Source organism: Kwoniella europaea, chromosome 2, assembly GCF_036810445.1.
Source record: "Kwoniella europaea PYCC6329 chromosome 2, complete sequence".
Taxonomy (NCBI): domain Eukaryota; kingdom Fungi; phylum Basidiomycota; class Tremellomycetes; order Tremellales; family Cryptococcaceae; genus Kwoniella; species Kwoniella europaea.
Genome location: NC_089488.1, coordinates 1,680,065 through 1,696,410, shown reverse-complemented (window position 1 = coordinate 1,696,410; position 16,346 = coordinate 1,680,065). Strand labels below are relative to the sequence as shown.

The window sequence follows — 16,346 nt, the reverse complement described above, 5'->3', positions numbered from 1 at the left end:
TCATCGACGAGATACACAACTCATTATGTCACCTCTCCCCGTCGATCCCACATTAGATCCGACGTTACATTACATCCCTAGAAGAGCGGCTGCCGAAACCCTCACGCCAAACGATACTCAGAAGTGAGCTAGACGGGTATCTTCTACCAGCAACAGCTGACTGACAAGATGTGGAATAGGATAACCTTGATCGTAGCTGGGTGTTATGTTCTGGCTATTGGAATATGTGAGTGTTTAATGGGCAAGGCGTGACTTGGCAGAGATTGCTGACGGAGTTGAGGAATAATATAGTGGTAAGCTGTTGAAACGGGCCTCTATCTATAGCGAGCAGCAAGCTTATCTGACTCGTTGTGATAATTTCATTGTTATAGTGGTAAGTACAGCTGGAGATGTGATGAGTGAAAAGCAACTTGCTAAGCTGACCCACCTCTGTAACGTATAGGCATGGTCAGTTAAGATGTCCTCGATAGCCTTCAAGAACCCCGTAACTGGTATTGATGCGTTTGGTCTTGAATAGTACCGATACTGGAGAAAATCATATACCCATTCAAATTACTCGTAAGTTGTTTCTTTACAATTCTGCTTACGCTAATACCTATCTCACGCTTAGACCGTAGGAATGCACGAAATGTCAGTACTTTGTCGTCTCACCTTCCTTTTCAAGAGGTATCAGCAATTCTCGATACTGATCCTTTTGACGATCACAGGTCACATGCACTTGCAGGTGTAAGTTTCGGTATCCCTTCATGACTTGTAATATCATGCTGATGTCGACCTAAAGGTATTGACCTGCGCAACAGTTGAGAAGATCACTGTGAGCTTCTTTCAAGAACAGATATCTTGTATGTGATAGCTTATTCATCTGATCAGCTCGATCCTCAAGAAGGTGGTTCGACAAGGATGAGAGGCGGTATACCTGCGGTGAGCTCACCAACTCATCAACTGGAATATAGAGGGGATAACTTGTTAGGATTATAGATCACATTGCCAGCAGGTTATCTGGGATCATCATTTATAGGAGCAGCACTAATAGCTTGTGTACGTATCAGCTCCTACCCCAGCGAAAGAATCAGATGTTTCGTTCAAGCTGATATCCTATTTTCAGGGCTTCGACACCAACGCATCCAAAGTAGCATGCCTGATCCTGGCTTTCTTCTGGATTCTGACCCTTTGGTGGGCGAGATCAAGTTGGGTAGCTTGGGCTACTATCGCTCTCATGGCTGGTTTGATTGTCGTGAGTTTGATATTCGATAGCCGGTCAGCTTCAATGACGTCCAAAAATGTAAGCTGACTCTTGTGAGGTATAGATCACTTGGCTAGTAGCTCATTCAGTCGCATTGAGGTTTCTGATCCTGTTTATAGGTGTCATGTCGTGCCTTTATGCTATCGTGAGTCAGCTGTCTTTTCGTCTTAGTATCGAATTGTGCAACCACAACTGATTATCTTGGTATTATATATGGGATCTACAGTGGGATATCATTGATGTAAGCTTGTACTATCTCGACGTCCGAAACTCGCTGACACCTATCCAATCATATCAGGACACCCTAGCGAGAAAGGTGAACACTTCGGATGCATCGGAATATGCCAATCTCATAGGATGTTGTGGATCGAGGTTCTGGGGTCAGTCGCAGCTTCCATATCCTTGCTTTCAGTTGGCTTGGTGGTTTAGCTGATACTGATTGGTGAATATAGGAGCATTCTGGTTGATCATCTCTTGCGCATGTGGGTGTCTTTCCTCTGCATGACCGGTAGTGAACCCCTGAGGATTTGACCATCTTACATACGCGCGAAATAGTCTTCGCTGTCGGTATACTAGTGGGTATAGCAGCTTTCAAAGACGACTGGGATACCCAAGCTGCCAGAGCGGATGATTTCCTGGGAGGTGGGTGATCACAGTGTATTGATATGACTCAACTATGATTGATCGATTTGATTCATGACAGGTACACCATAAGCGGCCATCATTGAGGTTGTTACCATCAATATAGATAGTGTTGCTTGTAAATTCCTGTGAAGCGTCATATATTGTTTTCATGCATATATGATTATCAAGCAGATATCACCATCACTTGACTCTCTATTCCGATAGGATCTCCCCCGAGCACTATAACGTATTACCTCCTCCAATTTTACCGTTCTACTGCAAGACGGAGTAATTCCTAAATCCCTAAATCAACAAAACATTCTGCACATACTCCGCCGCAATACCCAACCAAACAAGTCCACCGGTGATATACCCATTCGAGCAGAACTTCCTCCAGCAATCCGCCCTATCATCAAAATTGACAGTTATAGTCTGCCAAGCCAGATGAGCTGCTGTAGCTCCACATGAAATCATATAATATAATGGACCCATCCCCGCGAGGTGGCCAGTCAGGGTTAACATTGATACAAAGGTTGTGTAAAGTACCGAAATGACTGTACGGGAATTATCGGGGAATCGAAGTGCCATGGATTTTACACCTGCTTTTACATCGTCCAATTTGTCCTAAAACGATGAAGGATAGCCTTGTCAATGACATTCCTCGGACTACTTTCTGGGTGATGAACCCACCTGATGAGCGTAAATCAGATCATATGCCACGCCCCAAGCTATACCACCGAGATACATCGGAGCAGTGATCGTCCAATCTGTGACGCCGGCTACAGCTGACCAACCGAGGAAAACGCCCCAGTTGAATGTCATTCCTGCGATGCGAGACAGGGTATTAGCATAATGAACTTGAAGCAATCTAGAACAAGCAGAGGGGACAGAGGCAAGGGGAAAAGGAGCGAGCACATTTGGTACCGTACAAGACAGATTGATAGCGAATGCATACTACGTATGTTTCATTGCATGGGGAGATGCGTAAAGGTTTTAAGATAAACTTACCAAATACGACTTGAGGATAATACGTTATCCTCTTCATGAATGGGTATAACACGACTAAAGATAACGATGACGCCCCCAGGACAATTCTGAGTTCAAGTCTGAGTTAGCACGTATCCTATCATGAATTCAACCTAGTCGAAGTGATTTTGAAAGGTGGAAGACTTTGAGATTGTGGGATTTCAGAACTCACGAATACCAATTCAGCTGAGTGAGCACAGCCAATCCAGCCGACAATTGTAAACCCAAAAATGACAATGCCTGGAACTGCGTGACATCTCCAGAAGCTAAAGGTCGTGATTTCGTACGATCTAAAAGACAAAGACAAAAGACATATAAATGTGATTGATCATCTCACCAGGGTATACGAGTTGATGAGGTGTTGGTTGGAAAGCATTGAGTACTCACCCACTTTCGCATCCATCTTCGCATCCCACATATCATTGATCGTACATCCTGCTCCCCGCATGATCAATGCTCCTAATCCGAATAAGCTGATGTAGAATAATGGTGTGGTGATTGGCAGGTGTAGGAGGGTAGAAGCCATCGTTATTGACCAGGCTAGAATCAAAAGATAGAAACAAAAGCAGTTGTGATTCAGTATACGTATACAATTTACAGTCCCGTCAATCACATTTGGTATCTCATATCCTTCGTCTGGCGTATCATCCAGTGTTTGATGCGGGCGGATAGTCACTACTGAAATGACCTGCTCCGAAATGGAGCTGATCCCCTCCCACTCTGTTCTCTGTTCTCTCTCGTACACACAGCGTAGCATCCAAGAAAAAGAAGTACTCACTACATGGCCAAAACAATAACAGCGTCCCTATGGGTTTATCTATCCTCGTCAACGCCAAATAAGGCTTAGCGGGTGATGCCCATCTCGGTAAATTGTCCAAAATACTTTTAGGTGCAGGTTCGCTGAGGGAAGACTGAGGATGGATGATTTCAGATGTTACTGAGGGATGAGGTGCATTGGCATCCTTTCGGGTGATTTGAGATGGTGAAGAAGGTATGTTGGTGTTGGTGTCGAATGATGGACGAGTGGTCGACAAGAGTCGTATTGAGGATGATGACGAGGGTCGTGTTAATCTAGAGCTGGACGCGAAGGTCGGGCGGAAAGATGGGTTGAAGAATGATTTTTGGAAAGAACGACTGGTAGAGCACCTCGCTAGTGAGGGGAGCATCTTGAGGAGAGTTGTCTGAACGAGTACTCAAGGAAGTTGGGAGCTGAATGAAGATGAATAAATGGCTAGATAGATGAACAGAAATTTCAGATAACATGTCTACGAGCGAATACGAAGTGAATAGATCGTGCCTGAGAAACGACCGACAATCAACGGCCCATAGACGGTGACTAAGAGCTGGAACGTACTCGAGTATATCTTATGCATACATAGAAAATAGTCATGTATACTGTTCTCAACGAGGTCGCATTGGATGTTGGCAAGGATGAGCGTCTTGGGTATATAAATGCATTGGTATGGTTTTACTATCATTACAAATTTGGATACTGTATATCCACTTCTTTCCCCTTCTTCTCCATTGTAGAAACTACTTCTTGGCTTCTTTCGCCTCTGCAGTAGCGAACCACATCAGCTATAATCTTTCAACGCAACGGATGGATGAGCTCACCTCGCCTCGTAGCGTCCTCCAATAACGTGGTGTCAACCGACCTAGCTGCCATCCTGACGTATCGAACGACCGAACCTCTGATGAAACAATTTTTCACAGCGAGCTGCAAGACGCAACAATGGGAGTTAGTGATCCATCAAAGATCCGATGACAGTCGTGAGGGATAGCCTCAAAGCCTTGTATGATGTGACGGGTTTCTTGATTTTCACCGACGTCCAATTATCATTTATCGTCTGACATCCCTTCATCATCGAGATATTCCAGACTATACACTGGTCTCCACAGATATGTTCAAGCAGGCAATACCCTCCGAGACGACCGATATACAGCAATATGGAAAATTGACCCACCATATGAGGATGTCTTTCTGGATCTTCCACCGAAATACCATCTAATCGAATATTCAGGAACCTGCAAAATGCATAGATACAAGTCAGTAACGAAATTCTCCCAGTGATCATTCTGTATATACGCGGGAGAGTCAGAATGCTCGTCCATAAGAACGATAAGATGCAGGATGCCACGAGAGCTTTGTAGCCTGTGATTAAGATCTAGCTCTCTTATGCTCCTTGTCAAGACTCTCAATTTAATCCCCTCTCCATTTCTAAAATGATACACTGATGATTGCGAAAGATGGACTTACTGATCAACTGATTTCAAAGTACCCGTTATTGAGAGATCATTCTTCAGTTCGACAGTTATCACCTGATCCGTGAGAGTTTTGAAGAATCTACATAAATAGCCGATAGTCTCAATTAGTATCGCATCTCCGCGTCTTTTTTCCACAGATTTTAAGAGATCTAATCCTGGTCCTCGAGTGGGGCAGTTGATCGATGTAATCATCCTTCTTTGGCGAGATTCTGGGAGGAAGACGATCTAACGTGTAACGGTTGAACAAAACTCACGAGAAGATCAACTGTTTCAATGTCAGCTTTAGCCAACACCATACGAGGAAAGCATGGGGCTGAGGATATAGCTTACCATTTTGAGTAGAGGGACACGTCGAAGATGTGTTGAATGGATAGTATATTGATGCTTTAGATTATCGATGGGTATGATGTTATGCGCTTGACATTTCATGAACAACATTGATCATTCATTACACCTAACATCCCAGACGCTCTTATCAGCTGCGACAAAGAATGACACGTCATTGCATTACACGTGGTCTCATCCGGTAAATCTCACTTCGAGAGACTCAAAAGTTGAAAGTTGCCTCGATTTTGCACAGATGTCCATCATTCTCATTTTTTGGTGTGGATAGACCCTTCATACAGCTCACTAGGTCATACCATCAACATGGCTGATTTACCCAAGAATGGCGAATCCTCGACGTCGATATCGACTCCGAAAGAAGGGTTGATACCTCTCTATCTGGTCAATGGCGTAGCGACAGTATGGGATGCTCAAGGTGGGTTATCCTCTCCCATGTCTTCTCTCATCAGCCCAATGAGGCAGATCATCCGTACTCGTGGGAACTGTAATCTTTGGGAAGGAAATATCGCTGATATTGTCTAATGATGGAATAGTCGCTGCCACCCTACATTGTATACACAACATCTCAGGTCTAAGAGCAGGCACATTACCAGGTGTATCTCAGCAGAATGGGTTTTTGGGATTACCTCTGACTTTGATGAAGGAAGAGACGGCGTCTCTGGTCCAACAAGGTATGTATCCTTTGAAATCATAATATCGTACTATTATCAATAGCGTGTATGTTATTATCGTGATCTATTGAGGCTGATCACCTATCTTCTTATACAGGTATAGCCCACCTCATCCCTCTTCCTTCTTTCCCCACCTTACCCACAGCGGACGATATCTCCCAACATACTGCCAAACGTATCGAGCGTATACGCAAGCTCGAGCAGCACGCTAGAGAATTGGAGGAAGAAAGGCAGAAATTGTCAAGTCAGGCATTCGAGAAGGGAGGAGAGAAAGCTAGAGCAAAGAGGGAAGCTAGGGCAAGGGCCAAAGCTGAGAAAGAGAAGGAGCAGAAGTTAAGAGATGGTCTATTTGGAGATGATACTACTCCAACCCCAAGTATACAAGAATCATCGACCGATATAAACACCCATGTTAAACTTGAAGTCACTGTGACTACCCCAGCTACTCCATCCGGATCAATACCTAAAGATTCACCTGGACATTTCCTAACTATTCCCTCTCATCCTCCCATCCCTTCTTCAATCAAATCCATTCAACCTATAACATCCATTCCCCACCCCTTATTCCCCTTCCCATCTACACCAAGGGATCAGGCGTTATTGGACGTATTCACGACATTGCAGAAAAGAGGATACAGAATGGGTCTGGGACCAAGATTTGGTGGAGAATATCTGATTTATCCAGGCGATTATCTGAGGTATCATGCTCATTTTACTAGTCAGGTGATCGTACAGGATGAACCGATCAAACCTTCTGAGCTTGTTGCGTGGGGGAGGCTGGGGACTGGTACGAAGAAAGCTGGATTACTTTGCTGTTGGACCGATGCTGGAATGAATACCAAATTACGGGAAGGCCGAGAGAACGAAGAGGAAAAGGAAGAGGAAGAGGGAGGAGTGGAATTTTATAGTTTAGAATGGGCGAATTTCGGATAGATCATTGTACTAATCATATACATACACACACACACACACACACACACACACACACACACATATATATATATATACATATATGAAAATGTATGTATACATACCTTTTTGTGTTATTGATCGTTCATATCGGTCAATGTGATATAGCGATCATTTGATGGATACTCTGACTTCATCAGCTCAGATAACGCATGAGGACGAACTTTGTTTTTTGCCCCTTGCGTGTGACATGTGACATGTGATATCTGATCGCAGCGATATAACAAATACATTCACATCAACCTTCATTCCACCACTTTTCCAAAAAATGGGAGTGATGGATTAATAACGAAGAGAGTGATTTAAAACAGAGTTAAAAGGAAAATTCCAGCCAGATGGATAAAAGACCGTAGGTAATACCATGTATATAAAGTCAATGAAAGAAAAAGATAAGAACAAGTTTCGTGATATATATATATATGTTGTTTTGAAACTACTACTATAATTTATGCTTTGAGCAGGGTATGAAAGAATAAATAGATAAATGAACATAAAGCATAATCATGAACTGAATGTCGATAGTAAGAGGTCCATGAAATGAGTTGATTTCGATTAAGCGGGATAGGTAGAAGTGAAGTAAGGATGTTGTAATGCCCGTTTAGCTATATACGTATTAAGTGGAAAGGTCAGCTTTATAAAACAACTAGACGTGAGGAATAACAGGCCACGAGATCGAGATATCGAGATGGTATCTGAATTGAGAGGGATAAACATGATGGATGCGACGACCACTTACCTGAAATTCTATGAGCGGGATCGTAGATCAAAGACTGAGCCAGAAGATCCAATCCATTATCGTCCAACCCTTTGACGGCAGATTTCAGATCGACGGCATTCCATTGTGGGAAAGTAGGCTTGTAATCTGGTAAAGCTCTGACACCGGGCCATACGTCTTCGTCGGGTGTACCAAGGACTCTGCGGTGTCAAGATAGTAAAGTGTCAGCGATGTCAGAATGAATCAAAGACATCCAGCAAAGTCATTTAAATGGAAGAAAAGGAGGAGGTTCCTTTCCCGACGAAGGTGTTTGAAATGTGATATCCGAAGAAGGACAAGAGAAATGCTAGACTTACCGGAAGATTCTGAAGATCTCATCAATTTCTGAATCTCCAGGGAAGAGGGGTTGTCTCATTGCCATCTCAGCGAAGATACATCCGACGGACCACATATCAATCGCAGTCGAATAATGTCTTGAACCAAGTAATACTTCTGGTGCTCTGTACCAAAGTGTGACTACCTATATATCATTCCATCAATCACGGAAAGATTAGTATAGATCTTATAAGATGATCACGTGGTTGATAGTTACTCACCTCGTGGGTATAAGTTCTTAGAGGGATACCAAAAGCTCTAGCTAAACCGAAATCAGCGATTTTGAGATTACCTTCTTTGTTGATCAATAGATTTTGAGGTTTCAAATCTCGATGAAGGATTCGATGGGCGTGGCAGTAATAAAGACCTTTGACGAGTTGGTAGGTGAATTTCTGTATAGGAAACGTCCGAGTGAACCGTTAGCATCCTGCAGTCTAACAAAGAACGATGAACTATCGTATGTGAAATAAACGTGACACCTGTACTCACCTTGACCATAGTAGGCCCAAGTCCATCTTTATCACCTATAGTATCCATATACTTCTTTAAGTCCATATCGAGGAATTCAAACACCAGATATAACTTGGCATCTGAATGAACGATATCTAAGAGTCTATATCACACAGACACATAAGCATAAAGAGATATTTGATTTCGCGGGGAAATGAAGGAAAGAGACCGAGAGGAAATTCAACCCACTTCACAATATTATCATCTTTACTTAATTCTTTCAATAAACTGATCTCTCTGATTGACGTAGATGGTACACCTTCATCTTCAGCTTCTAATCTGATCTTCTTCAATGCGACCAGATTACCACTAGATAGATCTCGAGCTTTGTATACTACACCGTATGTACCTGTAAATCGTAATGCAAGTGGTGTCAGCTTGCTTTTCCTGTGACATTGGCAAGACCACAGAATTGAAGAGAAGGATGAAAAAAGAAGTCTGAAAGCACCGTCTTGGATATGTCCCACTCCCATCAGGGTCTATTAGAAGACTATGGAGCCCATGCTAATGATCTACGATTGTCAAACAACACTTCTCATCACTCACCTTCTCCGATTTTCTCAAGTTTCGTATAATTATCTAAAGACATGTTGGCTGTATAGTCGGGCTGAAGTGGGAGGATTAAGGTATGGTAGGCCGTAGAACGAGCCACTCAAAGTGCGAAATGGGACTTGGATAAGCAAACAAAGATGGATTTCTATGACTAGTCGTTTCTCGCTGATCCGAGGTTCAATGACAATGTGAGGAGTTTCGAGTTGTATTGACCGCCAATTCGCTTGAGCTTGAGCTTGAGTGATTCTATTTCTATCGAATGTGATCTGTCTTCTCTGATATCTTTATAGTGATAATCAGATCAATCGTCAATTGTCAATGCAGGTATCGTATGAATATGAATGAATTGGTTGTCTGTTGAATGTTTCGTTCAAATCGAAAAGCAACCAACAATCCGACGCGTTCTTCTCCCTTTTACCCCGCATCGCTACCACGTGTATTGGCCAGCTAAACGCGGGGTAACGAACGAGCAACTGCATCAGCCAAAATAAAGCATATATGACAGCTCTTCCTACCTTTCTGCCTTCCTTCCTGGCTTGTCAAGCACCCAAGCAAACGACATGTCCATCTCATACTCCTGCTCTCACTTAGACGCCCCACACGCCCCTCTCCCACCCTCTTACCCATCTTCATCATCCTCATACCATCGATTAGACAGACTGTACTTCTGCGAGGAATGTGATGCCGTACGATGCGATCAGTGCGTTGCAATTGAGATAGCAAGTTATTTCTGTCCGAACTGTTTGTTCGATGTTCCTTCTGCGAATGTAAGAGCGGATAAAAATAGGTATGTACATCTCAGCTACATCTTACATCGTCTCTTCGAAAAGTATAGCTGATATGTGTCTATCATGACATGTAGATGTGCCAGATCATGTTTCTCTTGTCCCACTTGCGAATCCAGTCTATCTATCCAAGGTTCCGATCAGCCCTCTGAGAATGGACAACCTGGCTCGCCGTATACTCTGGTCTGCTCGGGATGTAAATGGAGTAGTAAAGAGGTAGGATGGAATTTTGAAAAACCTACTGGTATAGCTTGTGAGTCCACCACGCATCGACCAAATAATCGCTGTCTTCGAAGTAGCTGACTTGTCATTGCTGTAATGGTATGGTTTATGTTGTTAGTACAATTACAGAAGATGAATACCCAGAGTGAGATTGTACAAAGCGAATTTGACTCATTGAAAGATCATTTGGAATCGTACATCTCCCTATCAAACTCAAATACCACAACCTCCGCGCCATCTTCTGTCCGATCCACTAGAAACCCTTCAAGACAGATATCTCACCTTACGCAAATGGCTCAGAAGGCTTTACATCGGGATGTGGGCGGCATGGTAGCCTATTCAGCTAGGGTAAAGAGACCTTCAACAACTAAAGAAGGGGAGAAAGAGAAGTATGGATGGGATGAGTTGGCGGTTTACGAGGCTAAGGAGAACTGGAGGAAAGATGGTATGGGATCTTTTCCAAATCAGGTTGATGTTATAAAGGACTTAGGTTTCAGTGGAGCAGATGGGATGGCCGAGTTAGCGAAGATATGGGGCAAGAGCTGGGATGCAGGAAAGATGACTGGGTGAGTCGTAAGCCGTTGATCACTTTGATTGGTATTTCCGCTGACTGGCTGTTGCATCCTCCTCCCAGAGATGTCCTACCACAACGCATACCTCTACAGACCAAATTGACCAAACGATGTCCACATCCCAACTGCCGTCATCTGCTTATACAACCCGATACGAAGAGTGTACGAATGAAGATCAAGATGGTAGCTGCCAACTATCTACCTTTAATTGAAATTGGTCGACGAAGACGCAGATTACCAAGTAACGATATTGCAGAGATGCCAGAGCTGGAGAGAATGACTTCTGAAGAATTGGAGAGACGAAGGAGGGAACGAAGACGTGCGAGGGGTGGAATACCTAACAAAGAAGAGGATGAATCGATGGAATCACCTTTGAAATCAGGAGAAACTTATACCTTCCAGTTGGCTTTGACTAATCCATTATATGATCCTATACAAATCCGATTAACTCGACCCAATCCTGTATCATCTTCCTCCTCGCAGGAAAGGTGTAATGTAATTATACCGACACCGCATTTCACCATCAACGCTTTGAAAGATGCCTGGGCGTATGATGAGGAATATGAAGATGATGGGAACAACGATTTCTTCATGGGTGGAAGTGAAGCTGGATTCAGTGAGGAGGGAACTACCACCACCACCACAACAGGAGGAGCTGGTGGGACGATTGGGAAGAGATCGAGACTAAGTATTTTAGGTGGGGGATCGAGTGTGAAGAAAGATCGAGGTAGGGATAGAGAGAATGGAGTAGAGAAAAAATCGAATACGAGTAAAGTGAATCTCGATATTGAGATTTTACCGAATGCTCGGAAAGGGGATGCAATCAAGTTTGATTTGGAAGTTAGATATACGTACAGATCTGATGAGACAATTACACCGACTGATACGGAGGGGAAAGCGAAGGGAGGAAAGAAGGAGGAATATAAGAATTTCACTTTTTGGATTAGGGTTGATTTGGGTCGAGTGGAGTGATGATGCGTAGATATGTATTGATGTACATGATGAAATCACGAAGAATCATGCAACTCCTCGTCCGCTGTGCAGATAGGATGCATGTACAGTAGTGATCTCATGCATCACAAAGCGTCGGCATCGCTATGAATGATTACAGATTATGATTTTACTGTGCCACGCGTAGAGTGTCATCCAACATTCAGTAGTAACGCGAACAGGTCAAGGTGAATGACATGGTCAATCAAGCAATTCATCCCATTGAGTCGGGTCTTCATTGTTCATACTTGCATCTATCTATTGTATATTATAATACCTTGATACCACCCACAATGATGAAGCCGTTATAACAATACCCACGCAATAGACATGATACACAACCTATAACCATATCATCTTCCAGATAAGGTGTTCGGGTCTGCGCTGAACGCACTGATCAACAATACGAAACAGCCTACAAGCATCCCAAACCTTACCTTGTCATAGTCACAATTCAGCACAAGCACAAGCACAGCGCACATCAATCGTCATGGCAGTACCTTCTCCTACACCCGCTTCGAGGAAAAGTGGATTGACCAGATCACCAGCTGGTAACTATCTATCTTCAACTATCAATAACAACAACAACAATGGTAATTCGACTTCTCCGTTGCGTAATGATCACGGTCAAGGTCAAGGTGATTATATGATAAGATCATCAAGTGGTAAGTTGACGTTCATCCGAGAACATCCTTTGATCTTTCACCCCTTTTTATCTGATCGACACAGCCTTTGAATCAACTTTTGGACTGAATGAAATGGATCAACAATTGAGCTGACTGGTCCACTATTCCTTCTTAGCGATATCCTCAACATCATCCATCAATCCAAATCTATCTTCATACTCTTCTTCACCCAATACATCCACTCATCCAGGTTTAGGTCGAAGAAGATCAACGGATGCTTCAGCCGGTGGATTAGATTACTATTTCTCCTCTTTATCCGGTATAGGTGGATCAGGTCCATTATCATCCTCCTCATCTTCATCTTTGGGTATCTTCCCTTCATCCTCTCCTAGCTCTACCAGCATCAACAATCGTACAACGCTCAATCCACCTTCAAACAACGGTATATCACCTGTGGGCAGTTTCGAGAGGGATTCGAAGAACGTTGGATATCTCCGGAACGAGGAGTTCATCTCTCCCCATGGGATGGGTTTGAGCTTCTCACCTAGTTCGATGAGCAGTACGGATGATAGGATATCAAGGGGTATAAGAGAAGCCAAAAGTCTTGGTAATTTGAATTTTAGAGCACAATCACAAACACAAAGACAGACGCAAACGATGGATTCACCAAAAGATGAGAAAACACCTAGACAACCTTCATACCCTGATCCAACACCAAATCCTCCTCTTCCTACCAAAGCGCTCAATATCACCTACTCACCTAATGATGTGAGTATGAGCGGGATGAGGATGAACGACTTGTCTCCTGGAGGATGGTCTGAGACTTCGAAATATTCTAATACGGATGATGGTGCCCAGAGCACTTCGGCTTCTCCTTCTTATTTGTCTGTACGACCGCCATGGAAGAAAGCTGGTGAAGATGGTGGATCAGGACAAGGACAAGGGTCAGGGGACGAATCGAGTGAAAGTAGTTATTCGCCTGTGGGTTTCAAGATTGCAGGCAAGTTTGACTTTGAAGATGATTCTCCTCAAGATACCAATGATATACTGGATAATCAACAAGCACAACAGCCGAATGCTTGGGATATAAGGTCGAGTGTACAATCTACATCGACTTATCGACCTAACACCAGTCATACGGGTATAGGAGTAGAAGAAGATATCTCACATAGGACACCAACCGCACCGATAAATGATAACAATAGACCGGATATACGTCCACCACCTCAATTATCACTTAATCAATCGTATCATACATCATCACCTTCCGGTTCGGTAGTGGGAACACCCAAGAGATCACCTAATAGTAGGAGTGCAGGTGGAAGTTCACACCATACGCCTACTTCGTCCACTACGAGGTTGGGGTTGGGTTTCGATATCAATCAATTCACCAAATCTGCATCTCCCTCAGGACCATCATCGTCCCATTCCCATGGACATGATTATGATTCGACCGTGCCACGAAGTGCACCCGCGAACAGAAGCGAGTTTGGGTTGAATCGAGAAGAAGGACGAGAACTGATACGGGAGGATGAGGACGATGAGGAGTTGTCGAAAAAGCAAAATAGGAGAAGTACTTTACCAGTCACTACTTCAGCGTCAACTTCAAGTGGAGCAATTGTAGAATCCATGTTACCATCGCCTAGTAGGAGTAGAGAGAATCTGCTTTCACCTGAGAAGTACACGGGTTCAAGGCAGAACGGTACTTCCACGCCTACTTTGAGTGAACGTAGAGGATCGACACCTAGTCCGAATAGAAGTCCGGAACCTCCTCCCAGAAGTGCTTTGAGACAACTGTGAGTGATGACCTGACCTAGTTCATGGTTATGCCTGTCTCCACAAGCAGTCTAAATTGTATTCAGACCATACAATGAAACTGATTGCTTGATTACCATTATAGACCCAACGCTACCAATATCGAAGTTCTTGGTCAGTCGCCTAATCCACCTCCACATCGGACATCTTCTCCACAATCCATCATCCAGACTCTTCCGCTCATTACACACACCCCGAATTCCCCTATGCCCTCACCCGATCGACCTACAAACTCTTCAGTATCAGTCAACTTAGATAAACCGCAACCCAAGCGACCGAACAGATCACCAGATAGACAACATTCTCCCGTATTCCCTTCTTCTGCTACTATCAACGACCTGACGGATATGCTTGGAGGAGCGATCGACGCGATTGGGTTGATCGACTCCAGGGATACTCCACCACCGACTATTGGAGAACCTGACAAGTTCGACAAGGATAAGAAGAAGAACTTGACAATGAAACTTGAACCTGCTGCTGAAGTATCTAATGATCGAGGTCCGATGACTCCCACGTCATTACCTCTGAGAGGGACCTCGTTACCTGGTCAATCGATTCCGTCGTCAGTACAGCAGCAACAAAGTCAAAGCCAACCGATACAGAGTAATACCGCTGTAGCCAACGGAAGAAGATCAACTCAACCTGAGTTAAAGCAAAAAGCATCGTCTATATTCTCCTTTGCTTCTACATCCAAAGAAAATATCCATGTACAGTCTCCGACGTTAACGATATCGGTCAGGCCATGGCCTTCCGCGATGTTATATGGGAATATAAAGAGTTTGAAACATTCTGGAGATCGAGCAAAGGGGTATGCGAAAGCGATAAATGAGTTGAGTAGGAGTGAATCGGGTCTGAGGGAATGGTGTATTGCCAGTGGTAAGTTAACCTTATGCTCTACTTACAGATTCATGTCCATGAGACAATTAAAAACTGATAAATGTCTGAACATACTTAGTCAACCAAGTCAATCGAGCTCCTACCAAATCGTCCGCCCTCTCGTCCCTAGGTGTCCGAGCCAACTCTGTCCCTTCAGCTATACCACTTCCATACCAACTATCGCCTTATGACCCAACCCCGCACCAGCGCAATGTCTCCGCAGGATCGGAGTTTCCCATGAGAGCAGATTCGTATGCTGCCCGGGAGATCTCTCAGCGTGTGCTAGATCCAGAAGATCAACCTACTTCTTTACCCTCCAATTTACCTTATCCTCAACTCCAACAACAACAACATTACCTCTCTTTGACGAGTGGAGGTGGACTGAAGCCATCACAATCCATGCAAAGTGTAGCAAGCTTCGCATCTGGTAAAAAAGGATTTTTCAGCGCTATAAGTAAGAAAGGATACAAGAAAGAATCTCTATCACTTGGTCCACCAACTGGTCCAATCGGTAATATTGGGGGAGGAGGATCATCGGTGAATAAGAAAGATATAAGGGGATTACCTATATCTGGACCTCGATCGAATAGTCCTCAGAAATTACCATTGACACCTTCCTCTGAAAGTGGACTAACAGCTCCGAGAGTACAAAACTCAATCAGTGCGCCTATAGGACCTAGAGGACCTAGAGGAACGTACACACCTCCACCCTCTGGTTCCGGCTCATCTGGGCTGATGGATGCACCGGCAGCTGGAAGGTCAAGTTTGGATACTGGTTTAGCAAGGATGAATTATGGACAATCACAATCAGGAAGGAACAGTTTAGACGGTACTGCTGCTATAGCTGGAGCTGGGTATATACCTCCTCCCAGATCGAATCTTGCCGGTGGTAGTATCGCTGTCAAAGAAGAGGATCTGAGACAGATGAGCGATATATTACCTCATGTTGAGAGGAATGTATTGAGAGGGTATCTTGCGAGGTATGGCGAGAGTATGACTGCGATCGGGTGAGTTTGGGTTTCTATGTGGACGATATATGATGAGTGCTAACTTTGTGCTCCCTCGCTGTAGAGCATATTTGGAAGATGACAAGAATGGGACGGTGATGAGAATGTGATATTTGGGAATGTTGTCCGTTTAAGTTATGAATGGACCTTGGATACTT

The 16,346-nt window shown here is 43.9% G+C and overlaps 7 protein-coding genes across 7 annotated transcripts; 4 read left to right on the top strand and 3 right to left on the bottom strand.

Annotated features, from left to right (window-relative positions):
* Window positions 1-25: 25 nt before the first annotated feature.
* V865_006974 (uncharacterized protein) lies at window positions 26-1,893 on the top strand (the record flags this gene model as incomplete). Its single annotated transcript, XM_066230730.1, has 14 exons — window positions 26-123; window positions 180-226; window positions 518-558; window positions 611-630; window positions 708-726; window positions 782-814; window positions 871-921; window positions 979-1,038; window positions 1,106-1,234; window positions 1,308-1,388; window positions 1,470-1,484; window positions 1,542-1,623; window positions 1,696-1,725; window positions 1,799-1,893. The coding sequence occupies 14 exons, from the start codon at window positions 26-28 to the stop codon at window positions 1,891-1,893; spliced, it is 801 nt and encodes a 266-aa protein (XP_066086827.1).
* Window positions 1,894-2,170: 277 nt separating this feature from the next.
* On the bottom strand, window positions 2,171-4,059 carry V865_006973 (4-hydroxybenzoate polyprenyl transferase; the record flags this gene model as incomplete). Its single annotated transcript, XM_066230729.1, has 6 exons — window positions 2,171-2,491; window positions 2,558-2,691; window positions 2,876-2,961; window positions 3,066-3,183; window positions 3,281-3,433; window positions 3,672-4,059. 6 exons carry the CDS (start codon window positions 4,057-4,059, stop codon window positions 2,171-2,173), a joined length of 1,200 nt encoding a protein of 399 aa, XP_066086826.1.
* Window positions 4,060-4,426: 367 nt separating this feature from the next.
* Window positions 4,427-5,491, bottom strand: V865_006972 (uncharacterized protein; the record flags this gene model as incomplete). Its single annotated transcript, XM_066230728.1, has 6 exons — window positions 4,427-4,449; window positions 4,508-4,610; window positions 4,858-4,918; window positions 5,151-5,237; window positions 5,413-5,423; window positions 5,489-5,491. The coding sequence occupies 6 exons, from the start codon at window positions 5,489-5,491 to the stop codon at window positions 4,427-4,429; spliced, it is 288 nt and encodes a 95-aa protein (XP_066086825.1).
* A 315-nt stretch (window positions 5,492-5,806) lies between these two features.
* Window positions 5,807-7,107, top strand: V865_006971 (uncharacterized protein; the record flags this gene model as incomplete). Its single annotated transcript, XM_066230727.1, has 3 exons — window positions 5,807-5,918; window positions 6,037-6,174; window positions 6,272-7,107. 3 exons carry the CDS (start codon window positions 5,807-5,809, stop codon window positions 7,105-7,107), a joined length of 1,086 nt encoding a protein of 361 aa, XP_066086824.1.
* Window positions 7,108-7,695: 588 nt separating this feature from the next.
* V865_006970 (cyclin-dependent kinase 1) lies at window positions 7,696-9,332 on the bottom strand (the record flags this gene model as incomplete). The annotated part of the gene is made up of 7 exons (XM_066230726.1): window positions 7,696-7,745; window positions 7,880-8,058; window positions 8,215-8,378; window positions 8,455-8,625; window positions 8,723-8,846; window positions 8,933-9,092; window positions 9,290-9,332. 7 exons carry the CDS (start codon window positions 9,330-9,332, stop codon window positions 7,696-7,698), a joined length of 891 nt encoding a protein of 296 aa, XP_066086823.1.
* A 523-nt stretch (window positions 9,333-9,855) lies between these two features.
* V865_006969 (uncharacterized protein) lies at window positions 9,856-11,846 on the top strand (the record flags this gene model as incomplete). Its single annotated transcript, XM_066230725.1, has 4 exons — window positions 9,856-10,082; window positions 10,158-10,333; window positions 10,421-10,868; window positions 10,937-11,846. 4 exons carry the CDS (start codon window positions 9,856-9,858, stop codon window positions 11,844-11,846), a joined length of 1,761 nt encoding a protein of 586 aa, XP_066086822.1.
* A 508-nt stretch (window positions 11,847-12,354) lies between these two features.
* V865_006968 (uncharacterized protein) lies at window positions 12,355-16,298 on the top strand (the record flags this gene model as incomplete). Its single annotated transcript, XM_066230724.1, has 5 exons — window positions 12,355-12,529; window positions 12,666-14,286; window positions 14,391-15,181; window positions 15,261-16,188; window positions 16,253-16,298. The coding sequence occupies 5 exons, from the start codon at window positions 12,355-12,357 to the stop codon at window positions 16,296-16,298; spliced, it is 3,561 nt and encodes a 1,186-aa protein (XP_066086821.1).
* Between the last annotated feature and the right edge of the window lie 48 nt (window positions 16,299-16,346).